We start from the raw sequence: 13,340 nt of genomic DNA, 5'->3' as shown, positions 1-13,340 counted from the left end.
CATAAATGAGCCTTATTTATCCTCCGTTTAAGTTTTCTAACAAAAATATCCCTACCGTTATACATTAGATGTATATTTATCCCTTACACGTTAAAAATACTCTCCCAGCTTATAAAATTCACGTGACATCCCCTTATTGGACTAACTGACCCGCCCCATTTTTTAAATTCAAACCCGCACGACCCCAACAACAAAACTACACCCACCCATCCGTTAAGAAACCTTTTTTTTATCTGACTATATCTTTCTCTCTCTATCTCCTTCAACTGACCAAGGGTCTGTAAGTTTTTGGGGGTTATAATTTTGCATCCAACAGTCCATCAAACTGAATTCTCAAGTTTTCTAAGTTAAACAATATGTAGTTGATTTTAGTTTTTGTGCGGTGAATTTCCATAGTGAACTTTGCAGTTATCTTTATTTGTTTTAAGCAATATGCAGTTGATTTTAGTTGAAGTTTGTATGGTGGATTTTCACTATGAACTTTGCAGTTATTTTTGTCTGTTTTAAGCAATATGCAGTTGATTTTAGTTGAAGTTTGTACTCCTATTATTTTAGTGTTGCTCTTCCTAGAATTAATATTTTTGTTTTATCCCATTTCATCTCTTCACTCTGCGGGATCTAATTTTATATCCGCATCATTTTGTTGATTATTGTTTACCATTTCACCAACTTCTTTTGGTAAATGCTAGTTTCAATTACCATACTTCATCTAAACACTATTTAAATTTATTCTAGAGAAAGGGGCACATAAAAAGAAAATCATTGTTCTCTCTCTACTTAGAATTTTGCAACAAAGCAATACATTCACTAGAAAATATAGAGAATAATATTACAACATCACTATGTGAAAAAAAGATAGTCAAATAAAAAAAAGGCCCCTTGATGAAGGAGATAGAGAGAGAAGGAGCTAGTCGGATGAAAAAAAAAGGTTTTGAATTATTCTCTATATTCAAATGAGTGGGTGTAGTTTTGTTGTAGGGATCAGGCGAGTTTGAATTAAAAAATGGGCGGGTCAGTTGGTCCAATAAGGGGATGCCACGTGAATTTTAAAATATGGGAGGGTGTTTTTAACGTATAAGGGATAAATATGCACAAAATGTATAATTGTAGGGATATTTTTGATAGAAAACTTAAACGCGGGATAAATTAGACCCATTTATAATAGTAGAGGAACAATTCAGACCCTTAACCGTTTAAAAAATGTATGAAAATTCTTTTCCTTCTCTCTGTTCCAATGAGAAAATAAACAGTAATAATTTCTGAAGTGAAAAATACCAAAATTAAGAAGCAATATTCATATGAAAATATACTTGATTATAAATCTACCTTCACCGAAAAAGAAGAAGGGAACTTGTGTGTATCGCTAGAAGAAACTAGAGCCATAAATATGGGCTTGGCCCGTTGGGCCAGCCTAGCCCAACCCGTAATTTAGTAGGGTTGGACTAGAATTTTAGGAGCCCATTTAAAAATGAGGCTTTTAAATCCGGCCCAAGTAAATTTCGTAACGCGTGAGGCTTAACTGAGGCTGAGCTGGGCCGGCCCGTGGGCCTAATAAAAATAGATATTTAAAATATATAAAATATAAAAAGTATATGACACAAAAAATAACAAGAAGAGTATTCCAAGCTTAAAGTTTATTAAGCTCATCATATTAAAAGATAAACCTTTTTTAATTATTCTTAATATTTAACTAATTAATATTGCATATGAATTGTAAATGTAGATGAATGTGAAGATGTTAAGACAATCTTCTCACAAGCGTATTCAAATGTGTTTGATGAAGATGATGTGTTGGATATCACATAAGTGACATGGACGTTCTCTTGAATAGTTTGTTTTGAGTTTTGACTTTTAGTGATGAAATATAGTTTTGTCTTTTACTTTTTTAGTGTTTATTGTGATATATTGGAATAGTATAAAAAGTTATTAAGTTTTGTGAAATTTTTCCAATAATTTTTTTTTAACTTTTAAATATTTATCTTTTTTTAGGTTAGAACTTAAAGAAAAAATATAAAATTATGTTTTAAAAAATGATGGGTTGGCCTGTGGGGGCCCGCAGCCCACATAGGGCTGGGGTAGGCTGACCATTATAAAGCCCATCAAAATGGTGGCCTAGCCCAGTCCAGCTCAGCCCATCAATTGCTAAAACCCACGTGAGCTGGGCTGGGCTAGCTCGGCCCCGCCCATATTGACAGCTCTAGAAGAAACACTTTCACCTCCCCCTCCCCCACAAAAAAAAAAAAAAGGAAAAAAAAAAGAAAGAGGGGCAAAAGAATAGAGATAAAGGTAAAAGTGGGAACTTTTTGCTGTTTCACCAAAAAAGAAGGGTGCAAAATTTGAAATAGAAAATATAATTGGACGACATAGATAATATATGGGTAAATGGGTGCCTACTGCAAATATAAGAATTCATAGGGACCTTAAACCTCAAAAGGAGAAAACTCAAGAAACCCAGAAGAACCCCAGTTCAGTTTGGTTGTACCGATTACCATAGTTATTACAAACCTACAACCATCCCAAAGTGAAAACGAACCTAAGGCTAAAGGCGGGAAGCAAGCAACAGCAGCATGCAGGTTTTCCGAAGAAACCCATCACTTCACAGAATCTCCCCCAGATTCCTTAATCAAGTTCGTTTTCTTTTCTTTTCCTCTTCCAAGGTATAGCAACCTTTTCAATTTTTGTTTGGCTTTTCGGATATCTTAGTTGTGTAACAACTAACATATATTGGGATATTTCATATATCTTGAGGTTCACAGCAAAAACTCGTTATATTTCTAAATGGGGTTGAGCACGTGGTCCAGTATAATTCAGTAGGACTTGCAGCTATAGCTTATAGTTAGACTGTTAGAGGATACTGGATTAATTAATTATATGGCTGCAATTCAGATATTCAAATCGTTTATTTTCCCTGTTTGCAATTTTTTCGGCCAAGTGGTGAAACAGTGGAATTTTCTCCCCATTCTTAGGTCAAGCTATAATCTTTTTGTTTAAGAGTTGGTTTGTGAGGTTTAGATTTATTTTCTAATTCAATTTGTTTTGGTTTGCTGCTGATATGTCATGAATTGAATGCGATAGGTAGTCAAAACCAGTGCATATTCAACCAAGAAAGTTTACAATGCTGGGCAGCCGACTGCTGCCACTCACCCTCAGGTACTTCTACACTGCATATGTAGTACTGACATTTGCTAAAATGGAATTAAGGCTGTTGAAATTAATGATAAATGTGCAGTAAATTTAAAATCTTGTTTTCCTGGGGGTTGTTTTCCTTGTATGGGACATACCCCGCTGTCCTTTGGGGCTCCTTTGTGGATTTCTGTTAAATGTTGTTATATCACTGCATGCAGTTAATGAAGGAAGGGGAGATTACTCCTGGCATTACCAGTGAAGAATATATGCAGAGAAGGAAGAAACTATTGGAGTTTCTTCCGGAGAATAGTTTAGCGATTGTTGCAGCCGCTCCCATAAAAATGATGACTGACGTTGTACCATACAATTTTAGGCAGGATGCTGACTATTCATACATCACCGGATGCCAACAACCTGGCGGTGTTGCAGTTCTAGGCCATGACTGTGGTTTATGCATGTTCATGCCAGAACAAAGCCCCCAGGTATTTCAGGAACCATTCATTTGCTTCCTTCTTGTTGACAAGAAGCTGTTAATAAGAGAAAAGCTTCGTCCTATAATTTAGTGCCATTTTTCTTTAGATTCAGCTACTACCATGATTTTTTGGTAGTTAGTATACATTGTAGCAAGTTAAAGATTGTTTCCATACTAAAAGTCAAAAGTTTTAGGACGTTCTTTGGCAAGGAGAAATTGCTGGAGTTGATGCAGCTCTACAGATATTCAAGGCTGACCTTGCTTACCCTATTAGCAGATTGCCTCAGGTACAAAAAATTTAAAATCATATCTCCAACTATAAATAAGTGTGAGATTCTTTTTAGAAGTGAATACCTCTCACACTGATAAGCAAAAGGGCATATGATAATATCCCTTCTTGTATTCCTTTCAATAGGACAATGGAGTACTTTATCTAAAAAGGGAGTGGAAACCTATTTGTCTCCTTTCCTCTTGATTATAGAAATTTATGTCAGAGAATTGAATCTGTAAGAGTTGGCTTGTAGATACCTTTTGACTGTTGATGCAATTCTTAGAATAATTTCTATTGAAAACACCTTCTTTTTCTCTTTTCCTGCTGGGAAAAGATTTTTTTTCCTCTTTTAATACGCGTAAAAGGTATAGAGGGAACAAAGTGGATGGAAGTTAGAGTTTTTGCATATATAGGAGTCAGGCCTGGCTTATTACTATAAATTCATGTTTGATAGGACATAACACTGGATGTAGCTTTTCCTCATAATTTTTAAAAATCAAGCAGGCATCATGCTAGGATCAGTTGAGAATAAAATATTAGGGGTAAGAAATTGAAGAATGAAGGTTAACAGAAAGTGGACACTGTGTTCCAAATGGAAACTAGGTAAATGATTTAGGCAGAGGGAATATTTTTTGGTTGGTTGTATTTGGCTCTCAGGTTAACCGTTTGTTTGACCACATAACGGCATATTACTATTTAAATCGGCAACACAGAGAACAGGAAGTGAAGATATATATATATATATATATATATATATATGACTGTGTTATTTGTAGAGAACCAGTTTATGGTGTAGGTTTTCTAGTTATTGTAGAGCACTTGCGTACAAGAGTTTAAATTCCGAAACATCGATAAATTCTTACCTTATAAAAAAGAGCAGGAAATGAAGACGGGATGCCGATATCATGATTATCTCTATGTCAGCAAAGAAAATATGTCAATTATTTCCTTCTAAGCTGTCTTTCCTGTACATGGCTTCAATGTAGTGACTTTGTTTCACTTTCTCCATGTTCCAATTTCTCTTCTTTAATTTTTGCTGGACTTGTCAGATTCTCTCCAGGATGATACAAAGTTCTTCCACTGTGTTCCATAATGTGAAGACAAGGACTTCATCCTACCTTGAGCTTGAGGCCTATAAAAAAGCAGTTAGCAATTACAAAGTGAAAGATTTCTCTGTTTACACTCATGAAGCCCGATTTGTGAAGTCTCCAGCAGAGCTGAAATTGATGAGAGATTCTGCATCTATAGCTTGTCAGGTAATGGTAGTTCTTTCATTTTTGTCAGGTTCATGGGTTAGAGTGGTAGTTCTTACTCATAGAGGATCTTGTTTTGATTGGACAAGGAAAAGCAGTCTTTGGGTTATAGAGATGGAAAGATAGAGTGTACACCTGACACTACTTTTGTATATTTATTTGTTTTCCATTGAAGTTGATACTCTTCACACAGTTAACATGTGACTAAGGTATTGATATGCCAGCGAGGTGTTTTCAGAATTTTAAAAAGCTTATTTGCAGGTCAGCTGTTATACAATCTTAAGTAACATGTTTGTCATTTTCTATACGACAAATTCTTTTTAAAAGGTAAAATAGGTATTTGCATTTCCCTTTATTTCCCCTTCTTCTTTCATGTCTAGTGTGGTGTCTTCAGGTTGAAGATACTACACTTCTGAGGATCTAAAATAAATTTCACAGAAGGAAAAAGGGTACAGATAAAAGGATCACCAGTCTAAAAGAAGACGATTCTTAATATTCCAAAAGTTGGAGTCCCAGCTTGCTTATTTGGGTCAAGATATTCTTGCTCTAATTGTGAAGGAACAGTTCTTGCATGTACAGTGCTTTCTTTGATAATGTGCTTTTGTGTTAAGTAGTTCAGAAGCTCTAGGCATGCTTAATGAAAAGATGTGTATATACTACTCATTCATTCTATTTCACAATCATGATTTGCATGTTTTCTTATGAGAGACTGGTCTGGAAAATGTTTCTTCCTATTCCTGGACTTGTATGCAGTTGCCTAGCAATATAGCTGCCAGTTATATGGGAGTTGTGATATTTTCCTTTCACTAATTCAGTCCTTTTTTATTCTGTATAAAGGTTATTTTTTATTTCTTTATCTTTTAATGTATATATTTTTGGTAGGCACTTATCCAGACCATGTTGTACTCGAAGTTGTTTCCTGATGAAGGAATGCTGTCAGCCAAATTTGAATATGAATGCAGAGTTAGAGGTGCCCAAAGAATGGCGTAAGTTTTTCTTGTAATAACTTTTGGAAGTTTGTATATAGAGAGGAGCACGTTTGCAATTTCTAAGTATTTTAGTCTACATGAGTTGCAGCAGAGTGAATCAAAATGCCACTAAGACCTCATGTGTAAACATGCAATTGATTTTCTTTTTCTTCTATTCTCTGAGATTCTGATAATTTGTTGTTTTTCCTGACTGTTATTTTTGGTCATACTTCTGGCTGAGATAGTTTCAAGGATTATACATTTTTTTTCCTGTTCCACAGGTTTAATCCTGTTGTTGGTGGCGGACCTAATGGCAGTGTCGTGCATTATTTTCGTAATGACCAGAAAGTATGTTTACTGTCTTTAAGCACAGTTGAATTTGAATATCAAGCATATTGACTAGTAGTATCTAATTTGTTGTTTTAACAGATTGAAGATAGGGACTTTGTTGTTTTAACAGATAGAAGATGGTAACATTGTACTCATGGATGTTGGATGCGAGCTCCATGGTTATGTCAGTGATCTTACTCGTGCTTGGCCGCCCTTTGGAAAATTTTCTTCTGTTCAAGTAAGTATAGAATCCATCATTTTCTTCTCCTTTTTCCCCTTACAAACTCAAGTCAAACCCCACTCCTCTGGGTAAAAACCCTGTTAGCTGATCAAAGTCATAGACAACCTTCCATTTCAGAAAAAATGCACTGACCTAAATTGAAACCCCAGACTACCAAAAACAATCTAGAAAGACAAACAGTAAAATGAAAATCATCAGGTAATGTAGCCTAGCAGCTAGTTTAACCCTCCAGTGGTATGAGTTATGAATCTTAATTCCAGATCTCAATGGCCTTGCTGATTTGATGTGGATGTGAAGAATGAGAATGATATAATCATATAAAGTCCCTCATTATTAGAAAAACAAAATCTCAATTTTACGTCTAAGCTACAGGTTATGCTTGAGAAATAAATTCTTCCCTTGGTATGGTTTTAAATTGCTACTTTTCTGTGATATAGTCTCTATACATTATTGTCTGGAACTTAGTGATACGCTCCAAGATACATTTCAGGAGGAACTTTATAATCTTATTTTGGAGACAAACAAGGAATGCGTGGAGCTGTGCAGACCTGGCACAACCATCCGAGAAATACACCACTACTCGGTACTATTTGGTTAATCCATCTCGTAACTTCTTTCTGTTTATATTCAGGGGGTAGCTGAGAGTAGGAATTTATTTATTTTTTTCCTCTTGCCTTTCATAGTCTTAGACCCAGTTATATTGCCAAGTTACATTGGTAGTCTCGGTGATATAAATTTGGGTACAGTTGTGAGGCCATACTCTTGCTTTATGTTTTGCCTAATTCTCAAGTTACACTGACTTCCACCTCCTATTGTGAATAGCAATGTTGCTTCACGGTTTTCGTTCCTATGCATGGGCCGAGGGAAATGAGGCTTGATGGCATTTTTGAAGATAAGGAAAAAAGTTTAGTTTCTTTTTAAGCCTTTGAGTAGAGAGGTGTTGGGGAGAGATAGAGGCCTTTTGATTGCCCTCCCTTGATTTGAAAATAGTATTTGTTCCCCCATTTCTTCATATATGATGAATGGTAATGCTTTGTAAGATAAGCCAGTAAGGTAATGATTAGAGGTGTCTAATTAGTGTATTATGCTTTGGTAATTGATTCTCAATGAAGGGTAGTATTACTTGGTTGATGCAAATGCTTTATGAATTAAGGGTCATTCTCTGCATTTGTTGTTAGTGCAGCTGTAAAGGTCTTATTACTGTTCAAGATATGGGCATATATGGTATATATATATTCTGTAGTGAGTAATTGCTCCATATCAGCGTGATATTTTCTTTAGATACTTAAGGACTGCCAAGGTCTCATTCTTGTTTTTTTATTTGATGTGTATAGGTAGAAAAGCTGCGAAGAGGATTCAAAGAAATTGGGATACTAAAAAATGATCGGCGTGGAAGTTATGAAATGTTAAATCCTACAAATATAGGTCTTTCCTTTTAGCCCTTACTCTTTCGCTGCAGATACAAGTACAAATGCATGTGCAATAGCAGCAGAAACCTGCTCCCTCTCAATTGTCTTCACAGTTGCTATTCCTAATGTGCTTTTTGCTGAAAAGAGAAAATGATTTCCTGTACCACTGCGACCATCCCTGAATGAATTTGGTTTGTTCATCTATATTTCCAGGTCACTATCTAGGAATGGACGTTCATGATTGTTCTACAATTGGAAATGATCGACCTCTGAAACCTGGTGTAGTAAGTTTCCTTCCTTACTGATGATTGCTTTGATATCTGAAATAATAAGGAAACTGCTAGATTTGCAAAGAAATTGGTTGTCATTCTTCTGAAATCCTCCTAGCGAATGAGCACCAGTGACTTGTTCATTTGGAAACAAAGGAGCTTTGCCATAATGCATCATTCCCCTTTTGCAATTTACAGTGAGTTTTCCTCCAAAGGATAGTTTAGTCATTCTCCTTGCTTCTTGACTGAATTACAATATAAACCAACTAAGCATGCTTATGTTTTTAGAGCCATATGGTCAAATTCCCTTTTCCTTCACTTTTTCCATTTTTATAGAGATGCAAAGGGTTAAAACAGACGGTTGAATGATGATATATATGAATATTTTCTAAACTGCTTTTGTCATGTGCACCTCTTTGGTCCTATTGCAGCTTCTAATTTCATCACTTTTACTAGTAGTTACATGGAGAAAGTTAAATTCAGAAATGAAGTTGGTGAGGTTTATTTCTTTTGAAGGATGTATACATCAGGGTAGTGCATGCATTTGCGTAAAAATTATTTTTGAAGTCCAATTAGCAGAAAGATCAAATTATCTTTTGCTTCTCTCTAGGTTCCATATAAACCTTCGTTTTGATTGATTAATTAGAAATATTTGAAATGATTAATTCCTCGGCCACTTAGTTCATTAACCCCGGCTTCATACACAATGCAATTTTTGTTAGTGATAAAGGTTTCTTTTCTGGTGTGTCTATTCTTTATCAAAAAGTAAAGTTCTTGTATATCTTTTCATTCTGAGTCACACGGAATGTAATATTCCTGCATAATGTGTAATGTTATATGCAATTGTTATAAAATTTCTCAGTAGGTCGTGCATCTTGTTTTCCTGTTGGTAGTGCAATCTGTTAACTTATTACACATTTCATGACAAGTACCTTCCTCTTGTGAAAGGTACTTAACGTCCAACATGCTTGCTTCCATGTATGAAAAATTAATGGTTATCCCATGCTTCTCCTTTTTCCTTCACTCATCGAATCTTAGAAAATTGGAATATGCTCGCGACCTGTCTGATATGACCAAAAAAACATACACAATATATATCAAGTCAGATGTTATAGGCAAATTACTGAAGGTAATTCCAGTAATACAGCTAATTGGTGTAGGTGGTAGATTTATGTTAAATTATGCTTTAACTTAGGTCTATTTTGCCAGTGTTATCTGCATCCATGCATTTGTTTTTAGTCCTTTTAATTTTTTTCAGAACCATTATGTTTTTGAATAAGAAGCACCATGAACATCTACTTCGAGGTCTAAGTTTGTATTATTTACGTTGATCATATTTGTGGAGAAATATGCTAATTCTGCGTCGCACTTGTATTTGAAAGAAGTACATGACTTTAGATTGTTCTGAGTTTATGTGCAGCGTCTTTTTTTTTTCCTTGACCTCGGAACTCTTGGAACACTTCATGTTTACTCTCTACATTCATACATCTAGACAAGGTCATGGCCAACTGTGAAACATGCTTTACAATTTTTTAAAGGTGAAGGAGACCATAAAACTCAGAATGATCAGATGAAATTAGACAAAGCTAATTAGTCTAGGATAAAATTGCCTGGTCATTGTTTTGACATTTGTGAACTCCTGTTCCCTCTGGTTGTTTCTACATTAACCTTGATGAGGTGGTCATTGATAAGAAGAATCTCTGACCCCCATAGATGAGTCCTTTTCATGTTAGCTTCCAATTACTTGTGATTTCTGCAAGAACTTGTGATCAATCTTCATGGACTGTTATATGTAGGTCATCACAATTGAACCAGGAGTATACATCCCTTCATGCTTTGATTGTCCAGAAAGGTATACTTGTTACTTCATCAAATTAATGTTCCTTTTGGCATGCATTCAGAAGTTACTGTATCTTAGATCATCCTCGAGTTCCTTAGATCATCCTTGAGATTCTTGGTTTATTGAACTGGTTCTATCTGCCAAAATGTATTATGGTGGATGGACGAAGAGTTACTCTTTCATGCACAAAAGATTGAGAATCGTATAAAGATGTCTGTTCTAGGTTGACCAAGGTAGATCTTGTAGGTCTAGCCAACATGTTAATCTAAGGACCTTGTAGCAAAAGTAGTCGTATCGTGCAAAGGAGTCCCAGTTTGCATTGGGGTTTCCATGAATGACTGATGGCTACTTGTTTGTTCAACCAAGAATGGGATCAGCAACCTTTACTTCAAAATTTCTTTTGCAAGGTCCGAGAAAACTTCCCATAAACAAATAGCTCGAAAGAATATTCCACGTATCAATGGCATTTTCTGGCTGTCCCATTCTAGGGAAAATTGTTGCTTTTGTCATAAATGTTAGGGAGAGAATTATTGCTCACTTGAACTAAGAAGCTTCATCTGGTGATTCATCTATGGTTAAGGAGCTAGATTATTTTCTTACCCCAGTAAGGAACATCGTGTTTGTTTCCTTAGAATTCTTGATTTTTACTCACTTATATATGCATAAATCATTGTCTATATTCACTTATGCTCATTCAGGTTCCAAGGCATTGGGTTTAGGATTGAAGATGAAGTCCTTATTACAGAATCAGGTTACGAGGTATAGATACAGAAATCGTTCAATTGTTTGAAACAACCGAGTTATACAAGTACCAGTTCATATAATCTCTGATACTTTCATCACTTCCGAAACTTATTAGCATTCAAGACCTGATTTTCTGCCCTATTGGAAACAGGTACTTACTGCATCCATACCGAGGGAAATTAAACACCTCGAGTCCTTGTTGAACAACTTTGGCAGTGGGAGAGGAACAGAAATTAGAGCTGCTCTCAGTTAGTTCTGCTTTTAAAGTCTCCAAGTTTCTACACATAATTAACCAAATAGCAGGACCAGAATCTGAGTGATCCTTAGTCATGCTTGTTTTAGTCAGAAGTTTCATACCTGCTCCTCATTCTTTTCGCAGCCATTTCTACTCTACTAGCAAGAATGTGGATCATTAAAATTTGATGTTACAAGTGTTGAATAATAATTTATGTGATTTCCTATGGTATTTTTATAAGAACAATTTTATTAGCTTTTATAGAATTAGTATTAAGTTGAAGGATCGCTTGGAAGCATTTCTTTGTCATACAGTATTGTCTTTGTGCAGTCCAATATTATCTAAATATCATATATAGTTACATATATCCAAGCTGGATTCGTCTATAAAGTAAGGTTCAAGATAAACCCCTAAAACTTCCAAGAACTTTTTTTTTTTTTTTTGCGCTTTTAGTCACGTTTATGTTATTATCCATGAATTTGCCAATATAATTCAAATGGCGTTAGGCAACTATTGGCATACATTTGAAAATTAATGCATCGTAAATTCGTAATTTAAAACAGGTGAATCATTAATTGAGTCTAGCCTTTATCCGCCTCAAAAGTCAAAATTAGAAGTGGGTGAACCGTGAATTGAGCCGGGACCACTTGATGTCATATAATGAGCTCTAGAATTAACTATCAACACTAATGCCTTATTTCTTTTTTCCTTTCTTTATAAAGTCAATAGTGATTAATCTTTTTTTTCTTTTTTGAAGTCCTCCCAATTTAGGAGTATCTATAATGTTTTTACACTTCCCCTCCTGTTGACTCAAACCTAATACTCACTTATCAAAAGTGATTAAGTTGGAATTCATCCAAACTGAGTTCAAAGTACATACGAGTTTAAAGTTACTTTGGCAAGCCAACTTCGACTTATATTTGAATTTTTTTTATTTTTTATTGTTTTCAGAAAAGTGTTTTTTATTATCTTCTACAAATCCATTCAAATTCTTTGTAACATCTACACATCTAACCTGTACAGCAACAGATGACTTCAGAGTGCTGTTCATGTCATTCACGATTCTCTAATTAATCTCTTTTCTAAATCTGCATTTTTTTTTCCAGTAAAAGCTTCTTTGTTTGGCAAAATCACTTTTTCTCTAGACTGTGGCCCATCAATGTAGTGAGAAGTAGGTTATTTAACTGCTCCCGCAGTTGGTAATTCAATGCCAAGGTTTTCTCCAAATTCTCCTTGGTAGCGAGAAGTTGTGTTTTTCTCATCTCAGCAGCAGCAATCTCAGAATTATTTGAATGATTAAGGTTGCATTGAAGTTGTGCAAATCTTACCTTGAGCTCATTGACCTGATTCCTCAATTCCTCCACCTGTACATGGCATTCAACCAGGAAATTTGCCACCTGCTCCCTGAATTCCTCCATTTCTCGACTTTCTAAACTGTAATAGCTCTGTTCCTCTTTCTCTAACTCTTCCAAGTTGTCTACCTCATCCTTCAAATCCCTGTGTTTCTGAAGATTCTGGAGATAATCAGCATCAAGGCGGTGGAGGCGAGACTTGAGAGAAGAGATAAACAAGTATTGAGAAGCAATTTTGCGATCAAGCTTGAGGCAACGCTGTTCCATGGATGCGATGTTGGAGAGTCTGGAGGCCAACACCTGAGACTTGCTTTGCTGGATCTTTTTCTCCGACTGAAGAACAGAGAGACGCTCGCTTCTGCTCTGCTCCATCTGTTCAAGTCTTTCTCTGAATGCCGACGGAATCGCCATTGCTGAAACTTAAGATTCAGGAGTTTTTAACTATAGCCTCTTAGGTTTGAAAATGATGCTGAGGCGGCTAAACATTAATTAGTGCTCGGCTATCTGTGCACTTGATGGTTCCTTGAGAAATGATAAAAACAATTACTCCTACAATAATTTGATATAAAATAAATTATTTCATAATTCATGTTGGTAATATTATTATTAGTATTAACACAAAACAAAAGACAATTAAACATCCGATTGTACTGCAACAACAACAACAAACCTAGTGAAATTACACAAGAGTCGGGGAGGGTAATGTGTATGCAAACCTTACCCCTACTCCGTGGAAATAGAGAGCATGTTTCCGAAAGAGTCTTGGCTTGAGAGGATGAATAGAAAACAATAAAATATCAACAACACAAGCCAGAAAAATAATAACAACA

General features: G+C 35.5%; 2 protein-coding genes across 3 annotated transcripts; one reads left to right on the top strand and one right to left on the bottom strand.

Moving 5' to 3' along the window:
• Positions 1-2,464: 2,464 nt before the first annotated feature.
• On the top strand, positions 2,465-11,440 carry LOC104242789 (intermediate cleaving peptidase 55, mitochondrial). 2 transcript variants are annotated; one of them, XM_009797876.2, is made up of 14 exons: positions 2,465-2,627; positions 3,076-3,150; positions 3,345-3,608; positions 3,793-3,885; positions 4,919-5,125; positions 6,005-6,108; positions 6,372-6,438; positions 6,551-6,658; positions 7,152-7,244; positions 7,996-8,086; positions 8,284-8,354; positions 10,136-10,191; positions 10,878-10,938; positions 11,075-11,440. In XM_009797876.2, exons 1-14 carry the CDS (start codon positions 2,568-2,570, stop codon positions 11,174-11,176), a joined length of 1,452 nt encoding a protein of 483 aa, XP_009796178.1. In that variant the 5' UTR covers positions 2,465-2,567; the 3' UTR covers positions 11,177-11,440. The 2 variants fall into 2 exon arrangements, with proteins under 2 accessions (XP_009796178.1, XP_009796171.1); XM_009797869.2 differs by having other exon boundaries at positions 2,485-2,657.
• Positions 10,218-13,085, bottom strand: LOC104242826 (uncharacterized). Its single transcript, XM_009797930.2, has 2 exons — positions 12,487-13,085; positions 10,218-10,316 (listed from the first exon to the last, which is right to left on the bottom strand). The coding sequence occupies exons 1-2, from the start codon at positions 12,919-12,921 to the stop codon at positions 10,299-10,301; spliced, it is 453 nt and encodes a 150-aa protein (XP_009796232.2). The 5' UTR covers positions 12,922-13,085; the 3' UTR covers positions 10,218-10,298.
• Positions 13,086-13,340: the final 255 nt, after the last annotated feature.

The sequence above is a fragment of the Nicotiana sylvestris genome, chromosome 1, assembly GCF_000393655.2.
Source record: "Nicotiana sylvestris chromosome 1, ASM39365v2, whole genome shotgun sequence".
In the NCBI taxonomy this organism is placed as follows: domain Eukaryota; kingdom Viridiplantae; phylum Streptophyta; class Magnoliopsida; order Solanales; family Solanaceae; genus Nicotiana; species Nicotiana sylvestris.
Note: the sequence above shows the minus strand (reverse complement) of the source record. Positions and strands in the feature narration are given on the sequence as shown.

Excerpts from the sequence above, each read along its gene's own strand:
- LOC104242826 (XM_009797930.2), bottom strand. The coding sequence starts at position 12,921 with ATGGCGATTCCGTCGGCATTCAGAGAAAGACTTGAACAGATGGAGCAG.
- LOC104242789 (XM_009797869.2), top strand. The coding sequence starts at position 2,568 with ATGCAGGTTTTCCGAAGAAACCCATCACTTCACAGAATCTCCCCCAGA. Across the intron at positions 5,126-6,004 it reads CTGCATCTATAGCTTGTCAG|GCACTTATCCAGACCATGTT; the intron begins GTAATGGTAGTT and ends TATTTTTGGTAG. Across the intron at positions 6,659-7,151 it reads GAAAATTTTCTTCTGTTCAA|GAGGAACTTTATAATCTTAT; the intron begins GTAAGTATAGAA and ends GATACATTTCAG.